At 36.4% G+C, this 24482-nt stretch overlaps 1 protein-coding gene and 1 pseudogene across 1 annotated transcript in view; one reads left to right on the top strand and one right to left on the bottom strand.

Moving 5' to 3' along the window:
* FAM151B (family with sequence similarity 151 member B) overlaps positions 1 to 24482 on the top strand; it is a 54274-nt gene that overhangs the window by 14095 nt on the left and 15697 nt on the right. Inside the window, exon 4 of the mRNA XM_027864251.1 lies at positions 23879 to 24096. Within this exon, the coding sequence (XP_027720052.1) occupies positions 23879 to 24096 (218 nt within the window). The remainder of the gene's footprint in view (positions 1 to 23878; positions 24097 to 24482) is intronic.
* LOC114044613 lies at positions 1762 to 23537 on the bottom strand (annotated as a pseudogene).

Raw genomic sequence — 24482 nt, 5'->3', positions numbered from 1 at the left:
GACATCCTTGAAGGATAGCTTGGTGGTGTAAAGACACTAGACCAGACTCCCTGGTGTCCACCTGGATCCCTCAAGGATAGCAGATTTCCTTGAAGCATGAATAGAACAATGAGTGATTAGCAAGAGAACTGGATTTCTAAACTTAATTTGTTACAGGCCAACAGAATTTCTAAACTAAGTTCAGAGACAAAGAACCATGATATAGGCAGTAACAAGACAAAATTATTTAATTGTAAACAGTAGCAATTAAAAAAACCCTATAAAATCAAGCGGATCATTTCACTTGTATGAAATGAAGGAAGAATGAAGGAATTAAAACCAGAAGAACAAGGAACGTGCTAACTGCAGCAATATAAACCAGAGCCATAATTTGAGATTCTTATATCTGGAGAAAATTCATTTGGCAGTATATGTGTTGCTACCCATCCCAGGTGCATTTGCACTGGGAGAGGGATTGGCCTATTCTCGTACTGTAGGACCATGGAGGTGGTAGCCTAGGGTTTGGTGAAGTAGTAGCACCACCACAGGAAAGAGTCCATTCCTCTCCCTGTCATTCTCCTCTAGTAGTACCCCAGAGCAAAACCCTGTGGGATAGGACTGTGATGTAAAGTCTAAATGGAAAAATTACGAAAGTCAGGTCAGATTCAGGGTTAAGTGTTAATATGATAATGCCACAGTTAAGGGATACAGCCATTCTTTCTGTAAATAATAAAAAAATCCCCTTTTTAAAGGAGAATGTACTTTGTAAAAGGAGAATGTACTTTGTTGGGAAGGATTTGTTGAATCAAAACAAAATGTATCAATACTTTTTTTTTTTGATGAGACAATAGGGGTTAAGTGATTTGCCCAGGGTCACACAGCTAGTAAGTGTCAAGTGTCTAAGGCCGGATTTTGAACTCAGAACTTCCTGACTCCAAGGCCAGAGTTCTATCCACTGCGCCACCTAGCTGCCCCCTATACTTTTTTAAATAAATATGATCCTTAGCACCTTTTTCTTCCACTCTGCCACCATTATTGCAAAAGTAGAAGGGACTCATATAATAAGTTTCAGGGCCATTTTGTATTTCATAAGCCTTTTTTGGAGTAAAACATGGTCTTTTTCAGTACTGAGTATTCTGTGTACATATTTTAATATCATACAAAATTCTTGACAGGTAACTTTGTTTCAGTGGTTGTCTAAGTATCACCATCAAGTGAGACATAAAATAGGGACACGTGTGCTTAGTACAAGTTTTCACCAGTGTCAGGAAGGATGTGCTGTGCAAAATCCACATAGTGGAAAGATGCCTTCTAAACAGTGAGATTTTCTACATTTCTGTTTGCAGATGGCATTGTGTTGATTTGCTATAAGTCCTAAACACTAAAATCAAGTCATTCAAAGGAAATTGGCCAAGCAGTCATCATGGAAAAAACCCAAGTGGATAAAGAATCAATATTGCCCAGATTATAACCTGTTGAGTTGTTGTATTAGTAGCTATATCATAGACAGACATTGTAGATAGACAGTGAGCTGGATTAAAATTGAATAGGAGGAGAAGAGTGGGCTGATCAACGTGATTCCTAGTTACTTCCTGGCTTAAAATTCTGTTATATTTATACCAGTGTTTTTCTAGTGATGTTATATCACTGCAAAAAAACAAAAACAAAAAAAACAAACCACCATGATTTTTGTGGTCGTTGGGGGTGGTGGGACATCCCATATAAAGGATTGACAAAACAGCCACAGTAGAAAATGATACAGCAGGGAGGGTGAGTGGGCAATTATTTTGCAGCTATTTCTTCTTGAGAGATGGCTTGTAAATGTCCACAACTGTTTGATTGGATCTGCTCATAGGGCTTCATGTTTTCAAGCTGCATTTTCTTCATGTCAGAAGCAGACATGGCCTCAGGGGAAACCATGGAGTCTATAAAATTTTGCCTTAGTGGAAATCACACAGTATCCATCATTGAACAGGAAGTTTTGGGTATTGGATGCCACAGATTTGGACTGATAGACAGCGAAGATCATGTCTACTATCCCAATGAACATTCAGTATTTGTGGTAGTGTTATGTATCCTGATACAAGAATGATGTTCATCCTTGTCTTGGCTGCATTGAGGAGATCTTGACCAGATTGATGAGAAAACTCAACCACGTAGACTAGACTTTAGGGCGCATGATGTCAGAACTGTGAGAAATAGTAATGCCAAAGGCTGTTCCAAGGTATAGCACAAGTGCTGGTCCCTGTCACCTAGAATAACAACTATAAGCTTTGATCAGAAGAGATTCCAAGCATATTATGCACTAACCTCCACAGTGATTCTTTTGTTACCATAAGCCGATTCCCTGGGCACTGTGTTCTTGGTGACCAGAGCATCTTCCCTTCCTCTACAAATGAAAACTTAGGTCAATGAGGCTTCACAGAAACTTTTTCTCCTTCGAAACCTCCTTGACCACTGCAGCCTGAGGTATCTTTCCTGATCACCAGGTGAATTGAACCTTCTTAGGCATCTGTTTCCTTGGCCCCCACAATCCCCAAAACTATGAAGGCACCAACCCCCAAAACTACCCCAACCCCCAAAACTTCCTTGGCCTTCATGGTCACTACCTCTTCCACACCTTTCAAACCCACAGACTCCCTTAGGGCCTGAATTATGGCTTTATGGCAAGATTCTCTTGGGGGAGGAACTGGAAATAAGCAGATGCTGCAGCCACACACAGATACCTAATTTATATACTCCAAAGGGCAGCAGACTCCTCTGACTTCTAACATTTTGATTTTAGGGGATTATCAATTTCAAGAATGCTGAAGGACAGTTGAGAAAGGCATGTTAGATGTAGATAGGCAGCAGCATGTTACCAGTTACTCAATAGCTTCTCTGACTTGTGCGTTAAAAGTATTATAAAATGCCTCCTTATGGGAAGAACAGGGGCCAGTCACATGGAAAAAGCAAAGGATAACTGATGAACCAGCTAAATGCTGCAGTGATAGACACAAACCATTACAAGAACTAAAGGAAGGCCTTTATCAAGTTAATTAGGTCTTCCATAGAGGATTTATGGATGGAAATAGGCAAACCACCTAGGCAGAGGTAGAGGTAGATGGCAGCTTGTTCCTGTGGACAGAGTATCCACATCTATTGGATCATAGCTCTATTGAAGTAAGTGCTTATATTATTACTATTTTCCGCTTACCAGTATATCTTAGTGTATAGAGGGTGAAGATATAGAAATTCAAATATACATAGAACTCTAAATTAGGGGGATAATTTATAGTTATACAAGTATAGAGCTGAGAAGGAACTTAGAAATCATCTAGTCTAATTCCTTCATTTTATAGATGAAACAATTAATTTGGCCCAGAGAGGTTAAGTCACATGCTTTATGTCACACGGATAGTCGTTTGGCTGTTGTTAATATAGTGTTTTTTTCCTCACAGTATATTGCTTTTGGTTTATGGTACAGTGCTTACTCAATTTTTGCTAAATATTCTAGTCTCTGTGACTTTTCATTTATCTTCCTGTCTGTATATAAACTAATGGGGAAGCAGTGTGGTGTAGTGACTAGAGCACTGGACTTGGAGTCAGGAAAATCTCAGATCCTGCCTCTGACTCCTAAAAATTGTGTTGCCCCGGGGAAATCACTTAACCTCTCTGAGCCTCAGTCCCTTCAGTAATAAAATGAAGGGTGTTTGATTGGATGATTTCTTTGGTCCCTGCCAACACTAAATGTCTGATGCTATGATTTTTTTTTTAATTGTCTTTCTTATGATTTTCTGGCCTTTGATCAAAACCAAATCCAAACCATTTCAGTTATAAAAGTAAAAATGCTGAAAAATAGGTTCTTAGTAACCAAAGAGATTTATATGTCAGTTTGTTGTACACATATCGGGGATTGATAGACGCTGAAGGAATGTTATGATCTACTCGGTTTAGCTGCTGGCATTTACAGGTACTTTGTATTGATACTTTTACTTATTTTTGATAGTAATGTTTCTATTTTAAAACTACCATTTTTTTCCTCATTTGATTTTAATGTTTCTTCTTACATATAGATGTCTTCTTTTTTAATGAAAAGCATTCTCAATTTTAAATTTGGAAAATAGCATTTGATGCACAGAAATATGATTTGTAGCAGGTTCTCAGAAGAATTATCAATCAATCAGTAAGCATTATTAAATGCCTACTATGTGTCAGGCACTGTGGATTCAAGTAAAAAAGATCATATGTTCCCTTCTTTCAAGAAGCATATGTTTTAACAAGACAGATAGGTACAAATTTAAGGATTTACAGAATAAGTGTAAAGAGAATGAATAAAAGATAGAGAGGCAAAAATACTAGTAATTTGCAGAATCAGGAAAGACTTCATGTTGAAAGTGATACTTGAGCAGGGATTCTGTGAGGAAGTGAGGAAAGAGTGCCTTCTACACGTTGGGGATGATTAGTACTTTGTATGAAGAAGAAAGAAAGCCAGCTTGGCTGAATCAGAGATTAGGAGTGGGAGTAGTGTCCCCAAGGCTGCAAAGATAGATTCAGGCCCGGCTTTGAAGGGCTTTGAAAGCCAACGAAAGGAGTTTATATTTTATTCTAGAGGCAGTAGGAAGCCGGTGAATTTTGCTGAGTTGAAGAGGGACACTAACTGTCAAAGGAGCAATAGCCCAACTCCTCCCTCCATGCTAGTTGTGCTAGTTTTCCATTAAAAGGTGTAGAGACCATCCTTGAAGCAATGTTGGCTCAAGAATCTCAAGGCTCATGGTGTGGACATCACTTTTCTGGTCACCTGAACTCAAAGTAGCCATAGGGATCTCCAGGTATTCCCTGATACTTGGCTGGTGGGAAAAGATAGTTCACTCAGGCAAGCGAGCTGTTCTTGGCTGAATCAACTGAGGTGTCCTCAAGGCCTATCCTTGTTGAGTTTCCTTCTCCTCCTATGGCTGAGTAAATCTCCTTTTGCTAACTGTTGAATGACCTAGGAGTACCTCATTTGTTGCAGTATTGAACAGAGGCTACCAGAGAACTGGTCTGAATCAGGCCTGGCACAGAACATGGTTATATCCACACTAAAGGAAAGTCATTTTGGCAGCTATGTAATGATTAGGTGAGAGTGAGGAGAGACTTGAATCAGGGAGATAAATTAAGAGGCTGTAATAATAGTGCAGGTGAGAAGTGGTGGAATTTTGAACTTAGATGGTGGCCATGTGAGAAGAGAGAAGGGGTCAGCTGTGAGAGATATTTTGGAGATAGAAATGGTAAGATTTGGCAGTTAATCATATGGGATGAGGGAAGATGTGGAGTTGAGGATGATGTCAACATTATGAATCTATTTTGCAAAAGAATGGTGGGTGGTCCTTTCAACAGAAATAGGGAAGTTTGAAAGAGAGTGGGTTTTTGGGAAAAGATAAATTCTGTTTTGCACATGTTGAGTTTGTGACACCCATTAGCTATCCAGGGGAAACATTGGCATTGGATATAGAGATCTAGGAAGTCTTCTGTATGGAAATATTAATAAAGCTCATAGACGCGCATGAGGTTATGAAGAGAGTGTAGAATTAAGGGAGAGGTACAGGTCAGAACCTTAGACAATACCCATAGTTAAGAAGTGTGATATAGATGATGAAACGACAAAGGAGACAGAGAAGGAGAAGTCAGATAGAGCAGAGGAGAACCAGAAAGAAGTAGTGCCATGAAAACCCAAAAAGGAGAGAATATCCAGGAGTGGGGAGTCAACAGTACTTCATGTTTTGTACAGAAAGGCCAAGTAGGGCCATTTTGACATCACCTACCAATGCCCTGATTCCGTGTTGAGAAGGACCGTCTTAGAGAGTAGGGTGAGCCGAGTCTATGGTCTTTCAAGCACTACCCACAGTTTGTTGTTGTGTTGTTGTTTGAACACAATCTTTCATTGTTGTAGGAAATTCCTGGTGGGAAAATTCCCTCTAGCAGATCAACAGCTGTTCTATAATTTAATAGTCGTAGACAAGAGTAAGACAGTTAGGGTCTCACAGCGTGTGTCAGAGGGGAGACCTGAATCCATGTCTTGCAACTTCAGGGCTGGCTCTATTCATTATCCACTATACCAGGTTGCTTTCATGATCCATATGACATCAATTTGTTGCAGTAAGGAGCTATTTTGAGATCTGTTAAATTTGAGACTAATTCTTCAGCTTTTTAACTAGGAATCATTAAAAAAAATAAATTATAGAAAGTTTAAACAAATTTGCTAACAGTAAAATACAATTAAAGACACAAAAATAATAAAGTAAAATTTTAATATTCATATTGTATGTAATCACCATCAAAGTAGTAACATTATTACTTTCTGTTAGCATTAAATGGTAATTTAATTGTACATATGAATTCTAATTACTAGAGGATGGCCAAAATAGCTCATGAAACTGGCTACTAATGTAGATAGAGAGTACTGACACTCATGAACTCATGGATCATTGAACCAGTGAAGACTGAATATTTAACAGACACTATTTGATGATGCTGCACTTCCTATCCAAGTTTAGTTTTTGAGATCTTTCAATGTGGAAACTCCAGCCCACAGATGCAGATCAGCAACTCCTTTCTAACTTACCATTTTAGAGGGTGTCAGAGGCATTGAAAGCTTAAATGATTTGGCTTGGTCCCTCAGCAAATATATGACAGAGGGAAGACACAGGACCTAGTGACTCCAAGGCTTCTTTTTATTCAAAGAACAACACTGCTTCCCCAAGACTTATGTTAGTTAACCTTTAAGCATTTTTTTCCAATATGAAATAAAAGATGATTACAGAGTTGTGAACCTGAGTGACTAGATGAATAGTGATAGTTTCAATAGAAATAGAGAAGTTAGAGAGAGGAGTGTTGTGTTTTGGTGGTTTGTTTTTTTTTTTGGTAAGGCAGTCGGGGTTAAGTGACTTGCCCAGGGTCACACAGCTAGTGTCAAGTGTCTGAGGCCGGATTTGAACTCAGGTCCTCCTGACTCCAAGGCCAGAGCTCTGTCCACTGTGCCACCTAGCTGCCTCTTGAGAGGAGTGGATTTTGAGGGAAATATAGAGTTCTGTGTTGGACATATTGAGTTTGAGATGCCTACAAGAGATGTACTTCAAAATGTCTAATTGACAGTTATAAAGCAAGACTGAAGCTTGGAGGAGAGACCAGAACTAGATATATAGATTTACAAATCATCTTCATACAGATGATAATTAACTCCATAGAAGAAAGGAGAGTCCAGAATGAAGCCTTGGGTACATGCACAGATTTGCTTGGCCCCAGCAGACAGAACCAGGAGGGGAGAAGTTAGAGATTTTTGGCTTCATAGAAGGAATAGAGCTGCCCCAATCTAGAACCATCTGCTTCAGGAAGTAGTGATTTCACAGTCACTGAAGATCCTCAAGTGGAGGTTGGCTAGTTAGACTTGTGAGATACTTGTTCAGATTTGTCTTGAGCTAAATGACTTCTCAGGGCCCTTACAAATCATTTTTTGTAATTCAATAACTTTCTTAGATGTGTTTCTGAAAAAAATATACCTAAAAAGATACTAATGTATAATGTAAGAGTGTTAAAATGACAAAGCCTTTTAACCAATATAAGGGACAAGGAAGTCTAAAGAAAACAAAACTGAAAATTCTGTTAGTGTGAGTTAAGTCTTATGACTGGTTCATAGATGTGTATAGCTAAGATAGAAATACAATTAGAAAAGAAATGCCAGAGAACTTATTCTAATATAAACAAGTAAGCAGTGAAAAAAAAGGAGATTAAAAAACATATCTCGGTTTGTGCTAATTGGCCTCTAAGGTCCCTTTCAGTTCTAAATCTGTGATCCTATAATCTTTTAGTAGAGAGGTGTGGGTAGCCCTCATGTTATGTTACAGTACATTCTTGAAAATTCTGTTAGCTCTTAATAAATCCTTGTTGAGTGACAGTATCTTCCCACAGAAACAATGTAATAATTGTGGTCATATCCATGACCAAGGACTAAGCCTAACAATGATATTTAATAATTCACATTTACGTAATCCTTTAAGATTTGCAAGGCATTTTCTGACAACAACCCTGTGAAGTAGGGAGTATATTTGTTATTATCCCCATTTTATAGATGACAGTTTGAGACTCTTGAGAAGTAAAGGGAATTTCCCTTGGATCACACAGCTATTAAGTGTTTGAGTAGACTTCGGACTTTGGTCTTCTGCCTCCTAGTCTGGGGGTGGAGAAGAGACAGGGAAGAAGAGAGACAGACAGACAAAGAGAAACTTCTTTGCCTGCTGATAGTGGAATGTCCTTTATGAGTTTAGTGTATGGAGATGAGAGTCAGGGCTTTTTAAAAACACTGTCTACTCAAGGATGGTGTCATGGAATAACTGACATTTTAGAAGGTTACAAGGTTTATAAAGTATTTGACGTACATTACTTAACAAGCATTTAAGACATTTAACTTGGCAGTTTAATGTTTCAAAAGTAGGTGTTTGAGTTCAGTGAAATAGTCTCTCAAGACATAGTAAAACCATGTTTTGTGAATGACAGATGTACCAAAGTCATTCAACAAGCATTTATCAGGTACCTTCTGTGTGCCAGGAGTTGTTCTAGGTCCTCGCATGCTCTCAGGGAGCTTACATTATATCATTTGAGGCACACGACAGTCCATTATTCACATTTCATAGATATAAATAGACTAAGGAGTAGGCAGGCAAAATGACTTGTTTAGAGTCACACATCTAGTAAGTGTCAACATAATTTAACACAGTTCTTTCTGACTCCAAATCTAGTCGTCTTTCCACTATGCCAAATCTTGTTATAATAGAAGTGGATTTGTAGGTAAATGGTAGGTTCGGATTCCTACTTTGTGACTTAGAACCTTTGTGACTTTGGGCATATCACTTTAAACCTTTGGGCTACAATTTCCTCATTTGTAAAACACGGAGGAGGGACTAGATGATCTTTAAGTTCCCTTTCAGCTCTAAATTCTATGTTCATAGGTTCTTTCTCTCTGTGGCTTCTCAAAACAAACTTCATAGCTATTGCTGCAGAAACAATTAAGTGAGCTGAAAGAAGTAGAAAAGTGAAATATAGGCATTAACAGAGTTGTTCTGAATGAGCAAAGCAGAGAAATGGCATGAAACAAGTAGGGAATGTATATATTTTTTGAAAAGTCGAACTTAGTTGTTTAACAATTATTTGACTTAATTGCTTCCCAACAGGTTGTTAAACAAAATTATATTTTTAAAATGAAGAACTGTGTGTGTAAAGAAATCCTGGTTTGTCTTGGGATTATCAATTCAGCAAGTTTATCAATTTAATATCATATTTGAATACTTTTTCTTGGTTTTCACTGATAAAGCTTAGAAATACATAAAAAATGATACTTTGCTACCACCTGCTGGTAATGAGTATCAAGGCAAAGGAGTTTAAAAAGGAAATGAATTTTTTAGTCTCTAAAAATCAGTGTGTAGTAGGCTAGTCCAACCAGCTCATATCTTGTGAGAACAGATTTTATATCAAGCAACAAGATAGGATAAGTACTATCAGAATGTTTTGGGTTTTTTTTTTTTAACAAAATCAAAAATTATTTTTAAAGGATCATTTTAGTTGAGATTTACTTTTGGAAAGGCAGTGTTTAAAGCTGCTTATCATTTGCTATTTATTATTCCTGTTATTTACTACTTTTGATGGCACATTAGTTCTGTCAGCCTGTGTAACATTACATAACAATACAATTGGGTAGGTCAAAAGAATGAGTAGTATAGACATTGTTCTGATTAGAAAATTTTTATTGTAAAAAAATTTTTCTTTTTCTAATTATATTTCTATATCATTATATATTATATAAAATTCTGTATTTTAGTTTATATAGTATTTATATATAATATATGTTATTATTATGTGTATTATATTACACATATATTCTAATTATAGAAGAGGAGGGAGATTATTTATAATACAGTAGAACCAAGGAGTTAGAGCCAGCAGAGACTTTAAAGACCGTCTAATCCAATGCCTTCATTTTACCAATGAGGAAACTGAAGCCCGGAAAGGAGAAGTGATTTGTCCAAAGTCATGCAAGGGAGTCAAAAATAACAGACTTGTGATTTGAATCCAGGTCTTCTGACTCCAAGTTCAGTTATCTTTCAGAACATACTAAGGATACTTTAACTTTTGAAAACTAGCTACATTTCATTTATCTATAGAATTTTTTCCCCAGAGAGGATTAGTTGTATCATATTGTTAATCAAAATAATGCTGAGCATCACCTGCCTATCATCCAGAAGAAATACTTGTGTATTTCAAGTTGTTCCTCTGTCATCTAATTTCAGCTACTAGTAATCATAATAATAACAGTTTGTATGTATGTGTGTATATGTGTGTGTGTGTATATCTATATCCATATCCATATCAATCACTTGGCCTGTGCCAGGCACTGTGATAAGTGCTTTATGATTATTATCTCATTTGATCCCCACAGCAACCCTGGGAGGTAAGTGCTATTATGATCCCCATTTTACAGTTGAGGAAACTGAGACAAACAGAGGTTTAAGTGACTTGCCCAGGATGATACAGCTAGTAAGTGTCTGAGGCTGGATTTGACCTCAGGTCTTCCTGACTCCAGGCCCAGCACTCTATCCTCTGTGCCACATGAAATGTAGCTGTTTTGAATTAAAAGCATTACTTAATGTTTTCTAAGACTAGATTAAAATCTATTTAAACTTTTGTACATATTGCAGTTTGAAACTGAAATTTGTAAAGTTGCAGTTTCATCCAGTTTGGTGAGTGAGTTGGGTATTTTATCAGAAAATACTTCAAAATATAATTGCGAGGTCTTCATTGTTTCAACTCTCCAAATATTTTCCCTCCTCTACTGAGGACCTAAGTGTTTTCCTTACTGGAGAGTGTTGTGCATAGAAAGAACGCGTGCCTGTGGAGTTCGAATTCTACTTCTGATGATGACTATCTATATGACCTTGAGCAAGTCACCTAACCTCCCTGGGCCAAGGTGAGGGGAGAGGACTGAACTAAATGGCCCTGGAGTTGCGTTGCAGCTCTAGATTTATGATCCAGTAAAAGTGAACAACTTCATAAGGCCAGAATGAAATAGCCAAGAAACAAAGGCAACATTGTACGCTTTACACTTTTGGACAAGATGTCTGTCTAAACAGAGGCAGACTGACCAGCTTCCACTTACCTACTACAAAAAAACTGAAATCTGTACCAAATTGAATAATGATCAAGAAATGCAATGAGAAATTATAGTAAGTGACTTCATCCATCCCAGAACTGCATATAAAGTCAGCCAGAAGCCCACTGGCAAAAGAAAAGGGGACCACAAACCAACAAAACCAGTGTAAAAATAATTGAGCAGAACCACAACAATTTATACACAGACAGTAACATTGTAATGAAAAACAGCTTGGAAATACTTAAGAATTCTGATTAATGCAGTGAACAACCCAATCACATCTAATTAGGACCAATGACAAAATACATTATCCGCTTCCTGACAGAGAAGTGATGAACTCAAGGTACAGAGACCTAAATTTTTGGACAAGATCACTTCGTGGATTTGTTTTCCTTGACTATATTTATTTGTTCCAAGATTCCCTACCTGCCCTGCTTGGTTTTCAATTGAGAAGGGATTGGAGGGAGAGGGGAAGTTAGTAATAATGATAGCAATAAAAAGTGGACTATTGAAACATTTTTTAAAAATGCACAGAAGAGAACACAAAGAAATTCAGAAGAAAGCACTTATGAACAGGGCAGTTTTTCTTAGGAGGAAAAAATAGAATTTATTTGCAAGATAACATGCAATTTAATTTTACAGCTGTTTAAAATCATATGAAATATAAGATACAGCTATTGGTTACACATAAATAAAACTAAGCATCAGGAAAAAAATGTTGTATATTACAGATAGATATCTTTTTAGCAATAGGGCTCAATTGGCTGATACCTTATGGTACTGGATGCTGTTTGGAAATTCCCAAGGAATGTTTGTTGAGACTAATGCTAAAGGCAGAGGAAATTTTAACATGAAATGAACATAATATTCATCACTTTCTATTCCATGTTGTACAATAGTGTCAGAATTCCTCAAAACCTTTGGAATCAGGGTGTCCAGGAAGGAAGTGGACAAAGGAAGAGGAAATTTATATGCAAGAAAGACTTCATTTAGCTATGTGAATTTGGTTTAAAACAATTAACTCTCCTCTTTCACAAATTCAGCACCATTTAAATTTTTATTGTTCTGAATTTGGCAAATAGCAGGAGATGAGGATTTCCATATATGAAGAACAGAAAAAAAAGTGGACTGTACGTGAAACTATGAATCTCCCTTAAAAACAGCTTATTTTTTAGATATAAAATACATTCAGCATGTTAGTACCAAAGCTGAACAGGGCAGTTTTGAAAGTAATGTGTGGAATTTATTGTAAACTTTAAAAAAAAAAGGCAGGTGGTATGAAATAGAGATTTCACGTTTCGTACACAATCTTATGTTCTTGTGTTGATGAAAATGCTCATTTTGGGGGCATTTAAATTTAGAATAAAGAAAAATTTTCTTTAAAAAAAAGAAAAGAAAAAAAAGGTCACCCAAAAATTGCATACTTGAATTTCGGTACAGCAATAAATTTAATTTTTTGTGTATTTTAAAAATTCTCTACTTAACAAATACCCAATAAGGGAAGCATTTCCACACAGAGAATAGAAAATGAATATAATACCTGAAGTTATGAAGTTATGAGTTTGTATTATATTCAGCTTCCTTTCCTTTTAAATATATACAACTAAATGTGTATATATGTATGTGTGTATATATATAATATATAATAAGTTCAACATGTTTTTTTTTTTATTGGTGAGGCAATTGGAGTTAAGTGACTTGCCCAGAGTTACCCAGCTAGTGAGTGTTGCGTGTCTGAGGCTGGATTTGAACTCAAGTCCTCCCAACTCCAGGGCTGGTGCTCACTGCACCACCTAGCTGCCCCCTCAGCATGTTATTTTCTAAGGTATCTTTCTTGCCTTCCTACTGACGTTCCTTTTGTTCTCTTTTGTGCATTTTAAAATGCTTCAATGACTTTTTTTTAAACTTTTTTTCATTGTTCTAGTGCAGCCCCATTTCTTCTCTCCATATTGAAAGAAAGAAAAAAAAACCCTCTATCAAATATCACAGTCAAGCAAAAATAAATCCCCACATTGTCCATATCTGAATATATGTGATATTCTGTTTCTTGATGAGATGAGTCCAAGTGGAAAATGCCCAAAATGCCAATTGATAGCATGATGGTAGTATATGTTAGATGAGGTGGCAGCTTGAACCACTCTTCAGAGTTCTCAGCCAATTTAAAGAGCCTGTCAAATATATTTTCTAGCCAACTTGCTAAGATTTTTGACCCAGTTAAAACTATTTCTCCAACTCCATTCTTGTGATTTTATCACCAGTCTGGAAAGGTCAAATTTGTGATTTTCCATCTAGGTAGGTATTCCTATGGGCAATGTTACCATTTTTGATCAAAGAAGATCCCTTTGAGAGGTTCATTCTGGAGTTCAAGCAATCTTTTAGGGAGACCTGATGGTTGAATATTCTTGTGTTTTCTGAATTATAAATTCTGAATTATAAATTATAAATTTCTGAATTATAAATTATAAATTTATAAATAAATTATAAATTATAAATTCTGAAATTGTAAATTATAAATAAATGAAGCCTTTGGATATCTGAGGATGCCCTTTGGGCTCTGTAGTGTGCCTGCCACTCTTCACTGATTCATGAGTGTTCTAAGACTTTCAATTAAGATTAGTCATATTCTTGGATATTGTGTTAGAAGGGAGGATTTTTTTTGTGTGTGTGTAGTGAGAGGTACTTTGTAATACTAAAAAAAGAGAAAAAAGAAAATACATCAGTGAATCTTTTAAAGACACACAGAGACCAGAAAGACGTTCAGAAGGGGACACAAACAAGTAGGCCAGTGTGGGAACTACCTTGTTAAATTTTAAATATATGCCATAACCCTAAGTATGTATAGTGGAGATTCATGTTTTCATATACATTCTTCTTTTTCTGGTATTTGTGTAGGAAAATGTTCATGTCTGTTGATATTTGTCAAATTTATGTTAAAAAGAAAAGAAAGGAATAAAGAAATCAAGTTTACTCATCCAGAGGGGGGATATTGGAAAATAAAATAGTTGGAACATTTAGGTTGGAGAACTGAAAACTCAGGGGGATGGTGGCAGTTTTCAGTCATTTGCAAGGCTGTCATGTGGAAGAGGGATCAGACTCATTCTGCTTGGGTGCAAAGGATAGAATGAGGCGCAATAGGAAGAAACTACCTATAGTCAGATTTGGGTACAATGAAAAGAAAACCTTCCTAACAGCTAGAGCTGTTCAGAAGTAGAATGGGCTTCCTGGAGAGGTACTGGTTGCCCCATCACTTGAGGTGTTGAAACGAAAACTAAACAACCCCTTGTTAGGGAAAATCATGATAAATTGTTATCAGTTTAGAGGAAAGGCACTAGTGGAGTGCTCTAGAGATCAGTGTTTGGCTATATGCTGTTGAACTTTTTTATCTGTGATTTGGAAAAAGGCTTGGATGACATGTTTAGCACATTTGTATATGACAGATTCAGGGTCCCAAAAGATCCTAATATGCTTGAATATTGGACATTCTGAATCTAATAAGATGAAATTGAATAAATATATATTTTTAATAGTATTTTGTTTTATTTTCCCCAATTACATGTTAAGACAGTTTTTAGCATTCAGTTTTTTTGGGGGGGGCTAGGCAATAGGGTTAAGTGACTTGCCCAGGGTCACACAGCTAGTAAGTGTTATGTGTCTGAGGTTGGATTTGAACTTGGGTCCTCCTGACTACAGGGCTGGTGCTCTATCCACTGTGCCACCTAGCTGCCCCTTTTAGCATTCATTTTTACAAGATTTTTGAGTTCCAAATTTTTCTTTCTCCTCTCATCTCTTTCTGAAATGGTAGGCAATTTGATATAGGTTATACATGTGCTATCACGTAAAACATATTTCTATATTAGTCACAGTTGTGAAAGAAAAAACAGATCAAAAGGAAAAAAGAACACAAAAAAAGAATAAAGTACATGAAAAAAGTATGCTTCAATCTGCATTCAGAGTCCATTAGTTCTTTTTCTGGATGTAGATAGCATTTGAGAAGAGCTGAGTCATTCATAGTTGATCATCACACAATGTTGCTGATACTGTCTACAATGTTCTCCTAGTTCTGCTTGTTTCACTTTGCATCAGTTTGTACAAGTTTTTTCCAGGTTTTTCTGAAATCTGCTTGTTTATCATTTATTGCATAATTGTATTCCATTACATTCATATGCCACAGCTTATTTAGCCATTCTCCATTTAATGGGCATCCCCTCAGTTTCTAATATTTTGCCACCATAAAAAGGGCTGCTGTAAATATTTTTACAGGGATAGCTAGGTGGCTTAGTAGATAGAGCATCGGCCCTGGAGTCAGGAGGACCTGAGTTCAAATTTGACCTCAGGCATATAACACTTACTAGCTGTGTGACTCTGGGCAAGTCATTTAACCCCAATTGCCTCGCCAAAAAAAAATTTTTTTTTGCACATGTAGGTCTTTTTCTCTTTTTTATGATCAATAGAGATATATTGTAGAGTGAATCCTTGGCCAGGTATAGTAGTTTCTACTAATCAATCTCTGTGGCTCTTCCAGTTCTGAGATTCTGATTCCCTGATCCTAGTTGGGGAAGTGTTATTTTCCTGGTGTAAGAAAGATAAATAGCAGTGATTCCTAATGGATTGGGAGGATTATGGGTCAGATGAGCACACAGAGGAACTAAGCATGAATTTCTACACTCTCAAACTGGTACATGCCTTCTACACCATCCCCAAGGCTAAAAGACCCTTCCTGTCAGGATAGTTGATGTGTGGGCTTGTTAGTTGCCATAGTTACTTGGTGGCATTTCTAGAAATGTAGGAGGAAACTATCAGTTCATTGGGTTTGTAGCAGCTATGCATATTGTATTGATTTCTTTCCTCTGTATTCCTGTTTCCCTTTCTTTCAGTGCATATGATAATTATGTGTATATGTCCATATGAAAGATGCTCCAGTGATTTCAGTCATGCTTCTGCTCATCAAACCCCTTCTTAGCTATACTAGGAAAGGGAGAAGGTAGCAGTTCTCTTCAAGGTCTTTATAGATGTTGGCAAAAATGAGGAAGCAGATGTTAATTATACATGCATTTTACAGACTCCCAAGTTTGGTCTTCTAAACCATGGTACTTCTAGTCAGTTACCTAGTCAGTTAGGTAACTACTCATTTCCCACAAACTACTTTCCTTGGACTTAGACTCCACTATTGTCATGCTTCCAGGAGACCACTTCACTACTAAACTAATCATCCTGTGAGACTTCATCAGCTTTGGTGCTTATACCTCTTCAGTATACTCATTCCCCTCTGCAGTGGATGGCTCAAGGACAAAGCAAAGAACTTCTCCCAAGGCTTCTAATTAAAGAAGGCTTACAGACCAACCAACTCATTTCCCACCAGCTGCACTCCTTGGGCTAGACACCACGATACACCCCCTTGTATCCCCCTGCCCTGGTTATGGGTCCCTCCCCCCCCAACTTTTTTAGCTTTCTTTTGTGTGTTGTCTTCTCTATTAGGTTGTAAGTTCCTTGAGGGTAGGGACTATCTTTTTCTTATTTGTATCCCCAGCACTTAATGCTTGGCACGTACTATGTGCTTACTAAATGTTTATTAATTCTTTCTATAATCCAGAATTTCCTATCATGTACTCTTCTATTTCTTCAACAAGTACTGGTACCAGCACTTCTGTCTCAAAATTCTGTAAGGATGGCCAGGTTCAAATACCATGTCTGGAAGACTGACTGGGTCTTTCTCCTCTGAAGGTGGATATAATTGATATCACTTAGTTTACCTGTCTCAAACAATCATAAAGGAATCTAAGGATAGTATGAGTCATCAACCAGCGAATACTTACTGATTATCTAAAACATGCACCTTTGTATGCCATTGTTTTTGTTCTGAAGGTGCTTACATTTTATTTGAATGAAGAGTTAAATAATATTGCAGAAGAGCAATATGAGTGATGTTACAAAGTAACCAAACCAATAAGCAATGATCTCAAATTCAAATGACCTGTTGTTTTTTGTTATTATTTATAGGGTTAACCACTATTTAAATTTTAGTTCTTTCCACAAAGATGTGTATATCAGATTATTTCATAAGCTGAACAAAGGAAAAAGGGCTATGTAACAAAGCTTAAGAAACTTCAGTCAAGGGGCAGCTAGGTGGTGCAGTGGATAGAGCACTGGCCCTGAAGTCAGGAGGACCTGAGTTCAAATCCAGCCTTAGACCAAACACTTGACACTTGCTAGCTGTGTGACCCTGGGCAAGTCACTTAACCCCAATTGCCTTAAAAAAAAAAGAAACTTCCATCCAGCTGATGCAGCTCAAGGGCTGTGGATTTGTTATACCCGACATAGACAATCATGGCTATGACTTCAGAGAAAGTATAGATCACTGTGTACTCCAGTAATTCAAGAATCCTTCATGAAGAAGGTATAATGAACTAAGTTTGTTTATATACACGCACACATACATATATATGTACATATATAATATATTTATACATATATATATTGATATCTTTTGTTTTTATATTGCTTAGCTTTCCTTTTCCTAGAGGTAGCCTAGGTGGCACAATAGTTAGAGCACTGGGCCTGGAGTGAGGAAGACCTGAGATCAAATCCAGCTTCAAACACATAGTAGCTACCCTGGGCAAGTCACTTCAATTTTGTCTGCCTCAGTTTTTTCAACTATAAAATAGGAGTGATAATAGCTCCTACCTTTCAGGATTGTTGTAAAGATCAAATGAGATAATAATTGTAAAGTGCTTATTACAATGTCCCTTTCTTCCTTACTTCCAGAATATGGAAAGGTAGATTGAGATGAAGTTATAGAAAGCCTTGAATGCCAGGCTAAGGACTTTGTATTGCGTTCTGTAGGCATTGTGAAAACCATTGAAGATTTTTAAACAAGGGAGTGACAAGGTCCAAATGATGGTGTAGAATGGTAACTCTAGTATCAAGGAATTGCTGTAATAGGGATTAGAATAGGTGGGTTCCATGTAGGCATGGAAAAGAAAGGAAAGATATGAGAAGGAGGGATCAAAAAAGATTTGTTGACTCTGTGCCCAAAGGGCTATAAAACTGTGCATACCCTTTGATCCAGCAGTACCACTACTACGTCTGTATCCCAAAGAGATTTTTTTAAAATGGCGTATTTTTGTATAAAAATATTTATAGCAGCTCTTTTTGTAGTGGCAAAGAATTGGAAATTAAGGGGATGGCCATCAATTGGGGTATGACTGAACAAGTTGTGGTATATCATTGTAATGGAATATTACTGTGCTATAAGAAATGATGAGCAGGCTGATTTCAGAAAAACCTGGAAAGACTTACATGACCTCATGCAGAATGAAGTGAGCAGACCAGAAGAACATTGTACACAGTAATAGCAACGTTGTGTGATGATCAGCTATGAATGACTTTAAACTATTCTCAGCAATACAATGATCCAAGAAAGTTCAGAAGGACTCATGATGAAAAATGTTATCCACTTCCAGAGAAAGAACTGATGGAGTCTGAATAGAGATTGAAGCATACTATTTATTTTTTACTTTCTGTATTTTTTCATGTTTTTTTTCCTTTAGTCTGTGTCTTCTTTCACAACATGACTAATATGGTAATATGTTTTGCATGATTGAAGATGTATAACCTGTATCAAATTCCTTACTGTCTCAGGGAGGGGATAGATGAGGGAGAGAGAGAGAAAATTTGAAACTGAAAAATTTTTTAAAATGAATGTTAAAAATTATCTTTACATGTAACTGGTGAAAAATAAAATATTATTGAAAAGAGTAAAAAAAGATTTGTTGACTAATTAGATATGGGCAAAGAAAGAGTCAAAGATTTATGTGTCATGAGTGAAATGCAACAAAGAAAGACTGAGGCACATCTTCTCCAAACAGTATAACATTTTATTAATAGGGCATGAACCTGAAAACAGAATGGGTCAATGGCTGCCTCATTTTTAAGCCAAAGACCTCATAATGAAGATGCAACTTCTTTTTACAATCATAGAACAGGGTAGGTGAGGAAATAATACAATTGGTTGTAGGGTGGGTGCGTCATGGAGGTGAGGGATTGTGATTGGTTACGTTAAGGAAAGCAGGCTTACTTGCACATGTGGAACCAAGACCACCCTGCTCTGTTTTAGAGGAATGTTTTATGGATTTATGGGACCCAGCTGCATCCCCAGGCTATTGATAATGAACCAGGGATCGTAGACTCATGGGCCTAGAAATGAGATAAGACTTTCAATTATTAAGGTTGAAGCTAAGAAAGGACAAGGTCAGCTTGTCTGCTCTCAAGCGTAGCAAATAGTTTGTTTGCTCGCAAACATGGAGTTTCTCAAGAGCTGGAGTTATGAGGGATAACAAGTGATTTGCAGGTGGAGCTGATATAACAATTCTCATAGAATTAAAGTGTTTTATGAGAGTATTGAACCTCTAAACTTAGCTCACAGTTTTTCTTTAATTAAAAGTGATCAATAGGAAGCCTGAACATCTGTATCTAACTTGAGAGAGGGGGAATGAACTTTTGAACTCATGGGCTTCTTCACTCAGAGACAAAGAAGAGACTTGGGTCTTTATACCAAATATAGAATAAGGTTACAGAAAATACAGGATCAATATTTAATTTTCACATATGTAAGATTTTTAGGCTGATGTTACTGGGAGAATGACAATACCATTTCATTCACAGAAAGGAGAGTAGTCAGGAATAAATTTTAGAAAGATGATGAGAATGGTTTTGGTTGAGCTTTAGTTATTGATAGACATTGAAGTGAAAGCATCAAAGAGGCATTTAGAAATGCAAACGTCTAACTTGGAAGTTGGATTGTGTTAGTACATAGCATCTCGGAGGGAGGGAATTTAGAGAAGAAGAGCATATTAAGGACTGGACCTTCGGGGACCACCACCACATTTAGGAAATGACAGGAGGGAGAGGAGCCAACAAAGAAGATGGAAGATGACTGATCTGAGAGGTGAAGAAAACTGGGATAGTCTAGCATTGCAGAAATCGAGGGAGGAGAGAATTTTTAAAAGTGAGTAGATGTATTTTTTTTCTGCAGAGAGGTCAAGGAGAATAAGGATTAAGAAAAGGCCATTGGATCTGCCAGCTAAGAGGTTATTGGTAACCTTAATAGAGCAATTTTGGTAGAGTGGTGGGAGCAGAAGCTTAGTTGTTGGGGCTCAAAAGAGTATGAGTGAAGAGCAAGTGGTAAGTGATGATTTATGCAAAGTTTGTGTTCCTGAGTTGAGAATCTCAGAATTGCTCAATGAGCTTATTTTCTATTATATGCATATAAGCCATAAAGATTCATAAGAGATTCAAAACTTTCAGAATAACTGTCAGTTTGTACTTTTAATGTCAGAAAAGTATTAGTATAATACTTTTTTCATATATATGTTTATTTGAAAAAATAAGGTTATGTGGGCTGACTAAAACTTTTTTAACAAAAATAGATAGGTGTGAGCTAAAATAGAAGGAAGGGAAGAAAAACCAAAACTGTTTTAAGAATTATTATTTAAACTAATTTAAACTATTGCTTTGTTCATTTTTCATGAAAGGAACTTGCCAAAAGAAAATAGAGCTTTGTGAAAGCTTTTAAATAAAGTTGTCCTTTAAAAATACAGTTTTACAAATGCGTTTTGGAAGTATAGTCACATGTATGGAGTGGCAAAGAAAATATGAAGGAGAAGAAGCTATTTCTTTTGGTCTTTTTTAGTTATGTTATTTATCAAGGCATCAGCCCTGGCCAAGATGGTATGGAATTTGATGGTATGTTTCATAAATGTGAATGATATATTTCATAGATGTAAGGCTGCATATACCTGATTTTGTCCCATATATAGAAATTATCTATTGGTGAATTTCTGTATACTGTTTTGATTTATATTGAAGGATCTCCATGCAGTACTTTTAAATTCCTCTCTGCCGAGGTCTTGAGGAATGTGGTCTTTTAGGTCGTGTGAATAAATAGAACATCCATTCAGCAAATACTGCATATATTCTATACATAAGGCAATGTGCTGGGCACAGGGCATAAAAAGATTGGAAATAGGACACAATACATATAAGGCAGGCACTGTTTTGGTTTTGTTTTTATCCCTTTTATCTAGCATAGTGCTTTGCACATGTAGGCACTTAATGTTTATTGAATTGGGTTTTACAAGGTAGGGAAACAAAGGAGATATTCCAAGTGCTCTAGGAATTCTGAGGAAGGAGTACACATTTTAGCCAGGGTGGACAGAGAAGGTCTTGTGAAGGAGATGGCACCTGAATTAAGACTTAAAAGAAGAAAATAATCTAAAACGTGGAAATACAAAAAGGAATATATTTGTGGTGTGAATGTGCAAATGTCTCAAGTTAGGAGACAGTATTCCAGAAATCACTAGTACTGTAGCTTTCATGAAATAAGTGGTATGGAATGAGGCTGAAAAATATTGAAGTCAGATTGTGGAGGATTCATTGCCAGGCTAAAGAGTTTTTGTATTTTATATTAAGGAAATAGGAACCAGTGAGTTTTCAAGAAGGGAGAAGACCCAGTCAGATTGGTTCCTTAGGAAGAATTTTTTTGGCAGCTGTAAAGGTTGGATTGGAGAGTAGGGAGCTGGGAGACCTGTTAGGAAGCTATTACAATAGTCCAAGTGAGAAGTGATGCAGACTCAGACTAGAGTGATGGCCATATGAATAGAAAGGAGGTGATGAATGTGAGAGATACTGTAGAACAATCAACAAAATTTGGCAACTGATGACGGAAGAGTCAACAATGACTTCAACTATAGACTTGGTAACTGGGAGATGATGGGGTCATCAACAGAAATTGGGAAGTTTGGAGGAGAGGCAGGATTATGGGGAAGAAGATTTCAATTTTGAACATCTTAAGTTTGAGGTGACAACAGGAAGATATCCAATGCATAATCCTCCCTGTCTTCTTTGCTATGAGTTCTTTTGAATTGTATAGGTTTTACTGTATTCCCCTTTTTCTTCATTGTGACTGAGTAAAGTGGTTGAAAATGTTGACTGTTTTTTTTTAACATAGGGGAAACAGCTAAAACATTTTCAATATAAAAGAAACAGTTATAAATTTTGATTGTCTAAAAAGTTTAGGAAATGAATATATTTTTCTTTAAAAGTCATATAATTTTTCTGTTTGCTTTTTTTTTCCTTTTTAGAAAGTTACAAAGACCCGTGCTTTGTTTTTTAAAGATGAAAACTTGATATTAAGTCACAGAACAACAATCCTAAACACCAAAACTTCTTTTTAAAACTGTCTTTAAAATTAATAGTTTTACAAATGTTTCAAAATTAAGTTTCATCCAGGCCCAGAGAATAAGATCAGGGACTAACTTACTTTCATTCACCAAAGTAGTCTATTTATAGTACACATTTAGCACAGGTTTTGTCATATTGCCTTCAATTGTCATCAAAAAATAATTTAGGGGTCTGGGAGCATGTGATCTCAAATTCTTCCACTTAAGCATGAGTTCTTAAAATTGAGAGAAAGGTCTTTGACCTCTGGAAGTATAGAAACAGAACTAGGGTTTGAAACTTATAGGTAAATGAAAATCTAAGAAAGGCCTAATTCTTAGTTGAATTTACTAGGTTTCTAAATGTATGCTACTACTTATTGATCAAGGTTAAGAGCTCATGTGCCAATGCCTGCATACACTCTTAAGATACAAGAAGATACTAATAGTTTTTGTTATATGACCAGATATAATTAGCTTTCTTCTCATAATTTATTGTTGTTTGAATTTTTTGTAACTTATAATAACTTTATCTCACTCGTCAGTACTTGAAACTGGTTGTTACTGACTGTTGTGATCCACATCACAGGTGTATCTTTCATTTGTTTTTCCTTTCTATGAGAAATACACTCTGTTTCTGATTTATAACTTGAAGCTTTGTAGTCAGAAGTAATTGTTTAAAACTGTCTCAAAGCCCTTCAAAGCATATTTAAGCCTTAGAGTTCTGCTAAACTGTCATACTTGTTTAATAGAGAGTCCTATATCAGACAACCATCCTCCAACCAACTGCTTGCTATAATTAATATTGTTTCTATTATGTTTGATCACTAGACATGGTGGTGACATTCAGCAAGGATAGGCATTGAAAATCCCTTGAACTGATTCAGCTGAGCCCTTAGTCCCCTGAGTCAACCATGTCTCAAGGAGTGTCTCAATAACTTTTAAGAAAAAACTAGCCTAATCTGCCTGAGATTAGGTTATTAAAATGATGAAACATCAAAGTAGGTCTTTAGTAGAGGGAGTAAAATATAAGCTTGCAAAATTCAACACTAATCAGTGGAGTTTTAGAGGGAATAAAAAGAATATTGATCCTGATGTTCTATACCCCAGGTTGAAGGGTTTACGTAAGTGTGGGAGAACATGGATCTTCAGTTTGCCCAGAGGACCTGCTTACCGTTCACCAGCATGGAATCCCAAGTATTTATGTGCAGTACCCACATATAATCCTGATGGCAGTGATGATATTTCCATATCACTTCACTTTATCTCTAGAGAATAAAGATATAGAATGATATTTTAACTCTCAGTATAAAATTTTCTCTTTCACCTGTTAGAATATCAGAATGTAATCTATCTTGAATTGTCTGGTACTTTTAAGGTCTCTTTTTTAAAAAATAGTTTTTCACAACACCCTTACTTATTTGGCGAAATGGATTTAAGCATTAAGTCAAATTTATTATTTTCATATTGTTCTATTTTTACCATCAGGAATTTGTTTCAGTGACAATGTGATGTATTATACTTTTAGTCTGGCAGCAGTGAAGCCATCCATGATACTTCTGGAAAATGTTAAGATACATCTGAATCGTCCTGTGTGGATTAATGCCGATATACTTCCTGGTCCCAAGGGGAAAAACAATGAGTTGGATGCAAAGAAATTTCTAGACACCGTGACATCCTTCTTCCCAGATGTGACTTTGTCCCTGGGCTGGACAACTGGGTGGTACCCTAATCAAGTTAATGAAGGTAATAAAGCAAAATAATCATTTAATTGTATTTACTTATTCCTGATTTATACCAATCTGTTCCCCTCAAAGGATTTGCAGCAACAAAGTTAAAACACATATAATAAAGCATTACAGTTAAAAATAGGGGGAAAAGTAGTTAAAAGGAACAATAGTCACTATTTACATGTAGGTAAAATGAAAACACCCTTCAAATTCAATAATAGTTTTTCCCTCCAGAATAACAAAAATGTTAAAGATATTGATGGATTCCTTCTGATCCTTTAAAATTTCCAATCTATAATGTAGTACCTCACATTTATTTATTTTTAAATTTATTTCCCTATTAGCCATGTTGCCAACACACACACACACACACACACACACACACACACACACACACACACA

The sequence above is a fragment of the Vombatus ursinus genome, unplaced genomic scaffold (assembly GCF_900497805.2).
Source record: "Vombatus ursinus unplaced genomic scaffold, bare-nosed wombat genome assembly UNPS02014774.1, whole genome shotgun sequence".
Classification (NCBI taxonomy): domain Eukaryota; kingdom Metazoa; phylum Chordata; class Mammalia; order Diprotodontia; family Vombatidae; genus Vombatus; species Vombatus ursinus.
The sequence above is the reverse complement of the archived record's forward strand: the minus strand, read 5'-3'. Positions and strand labels throughout refer to the sequence as shown.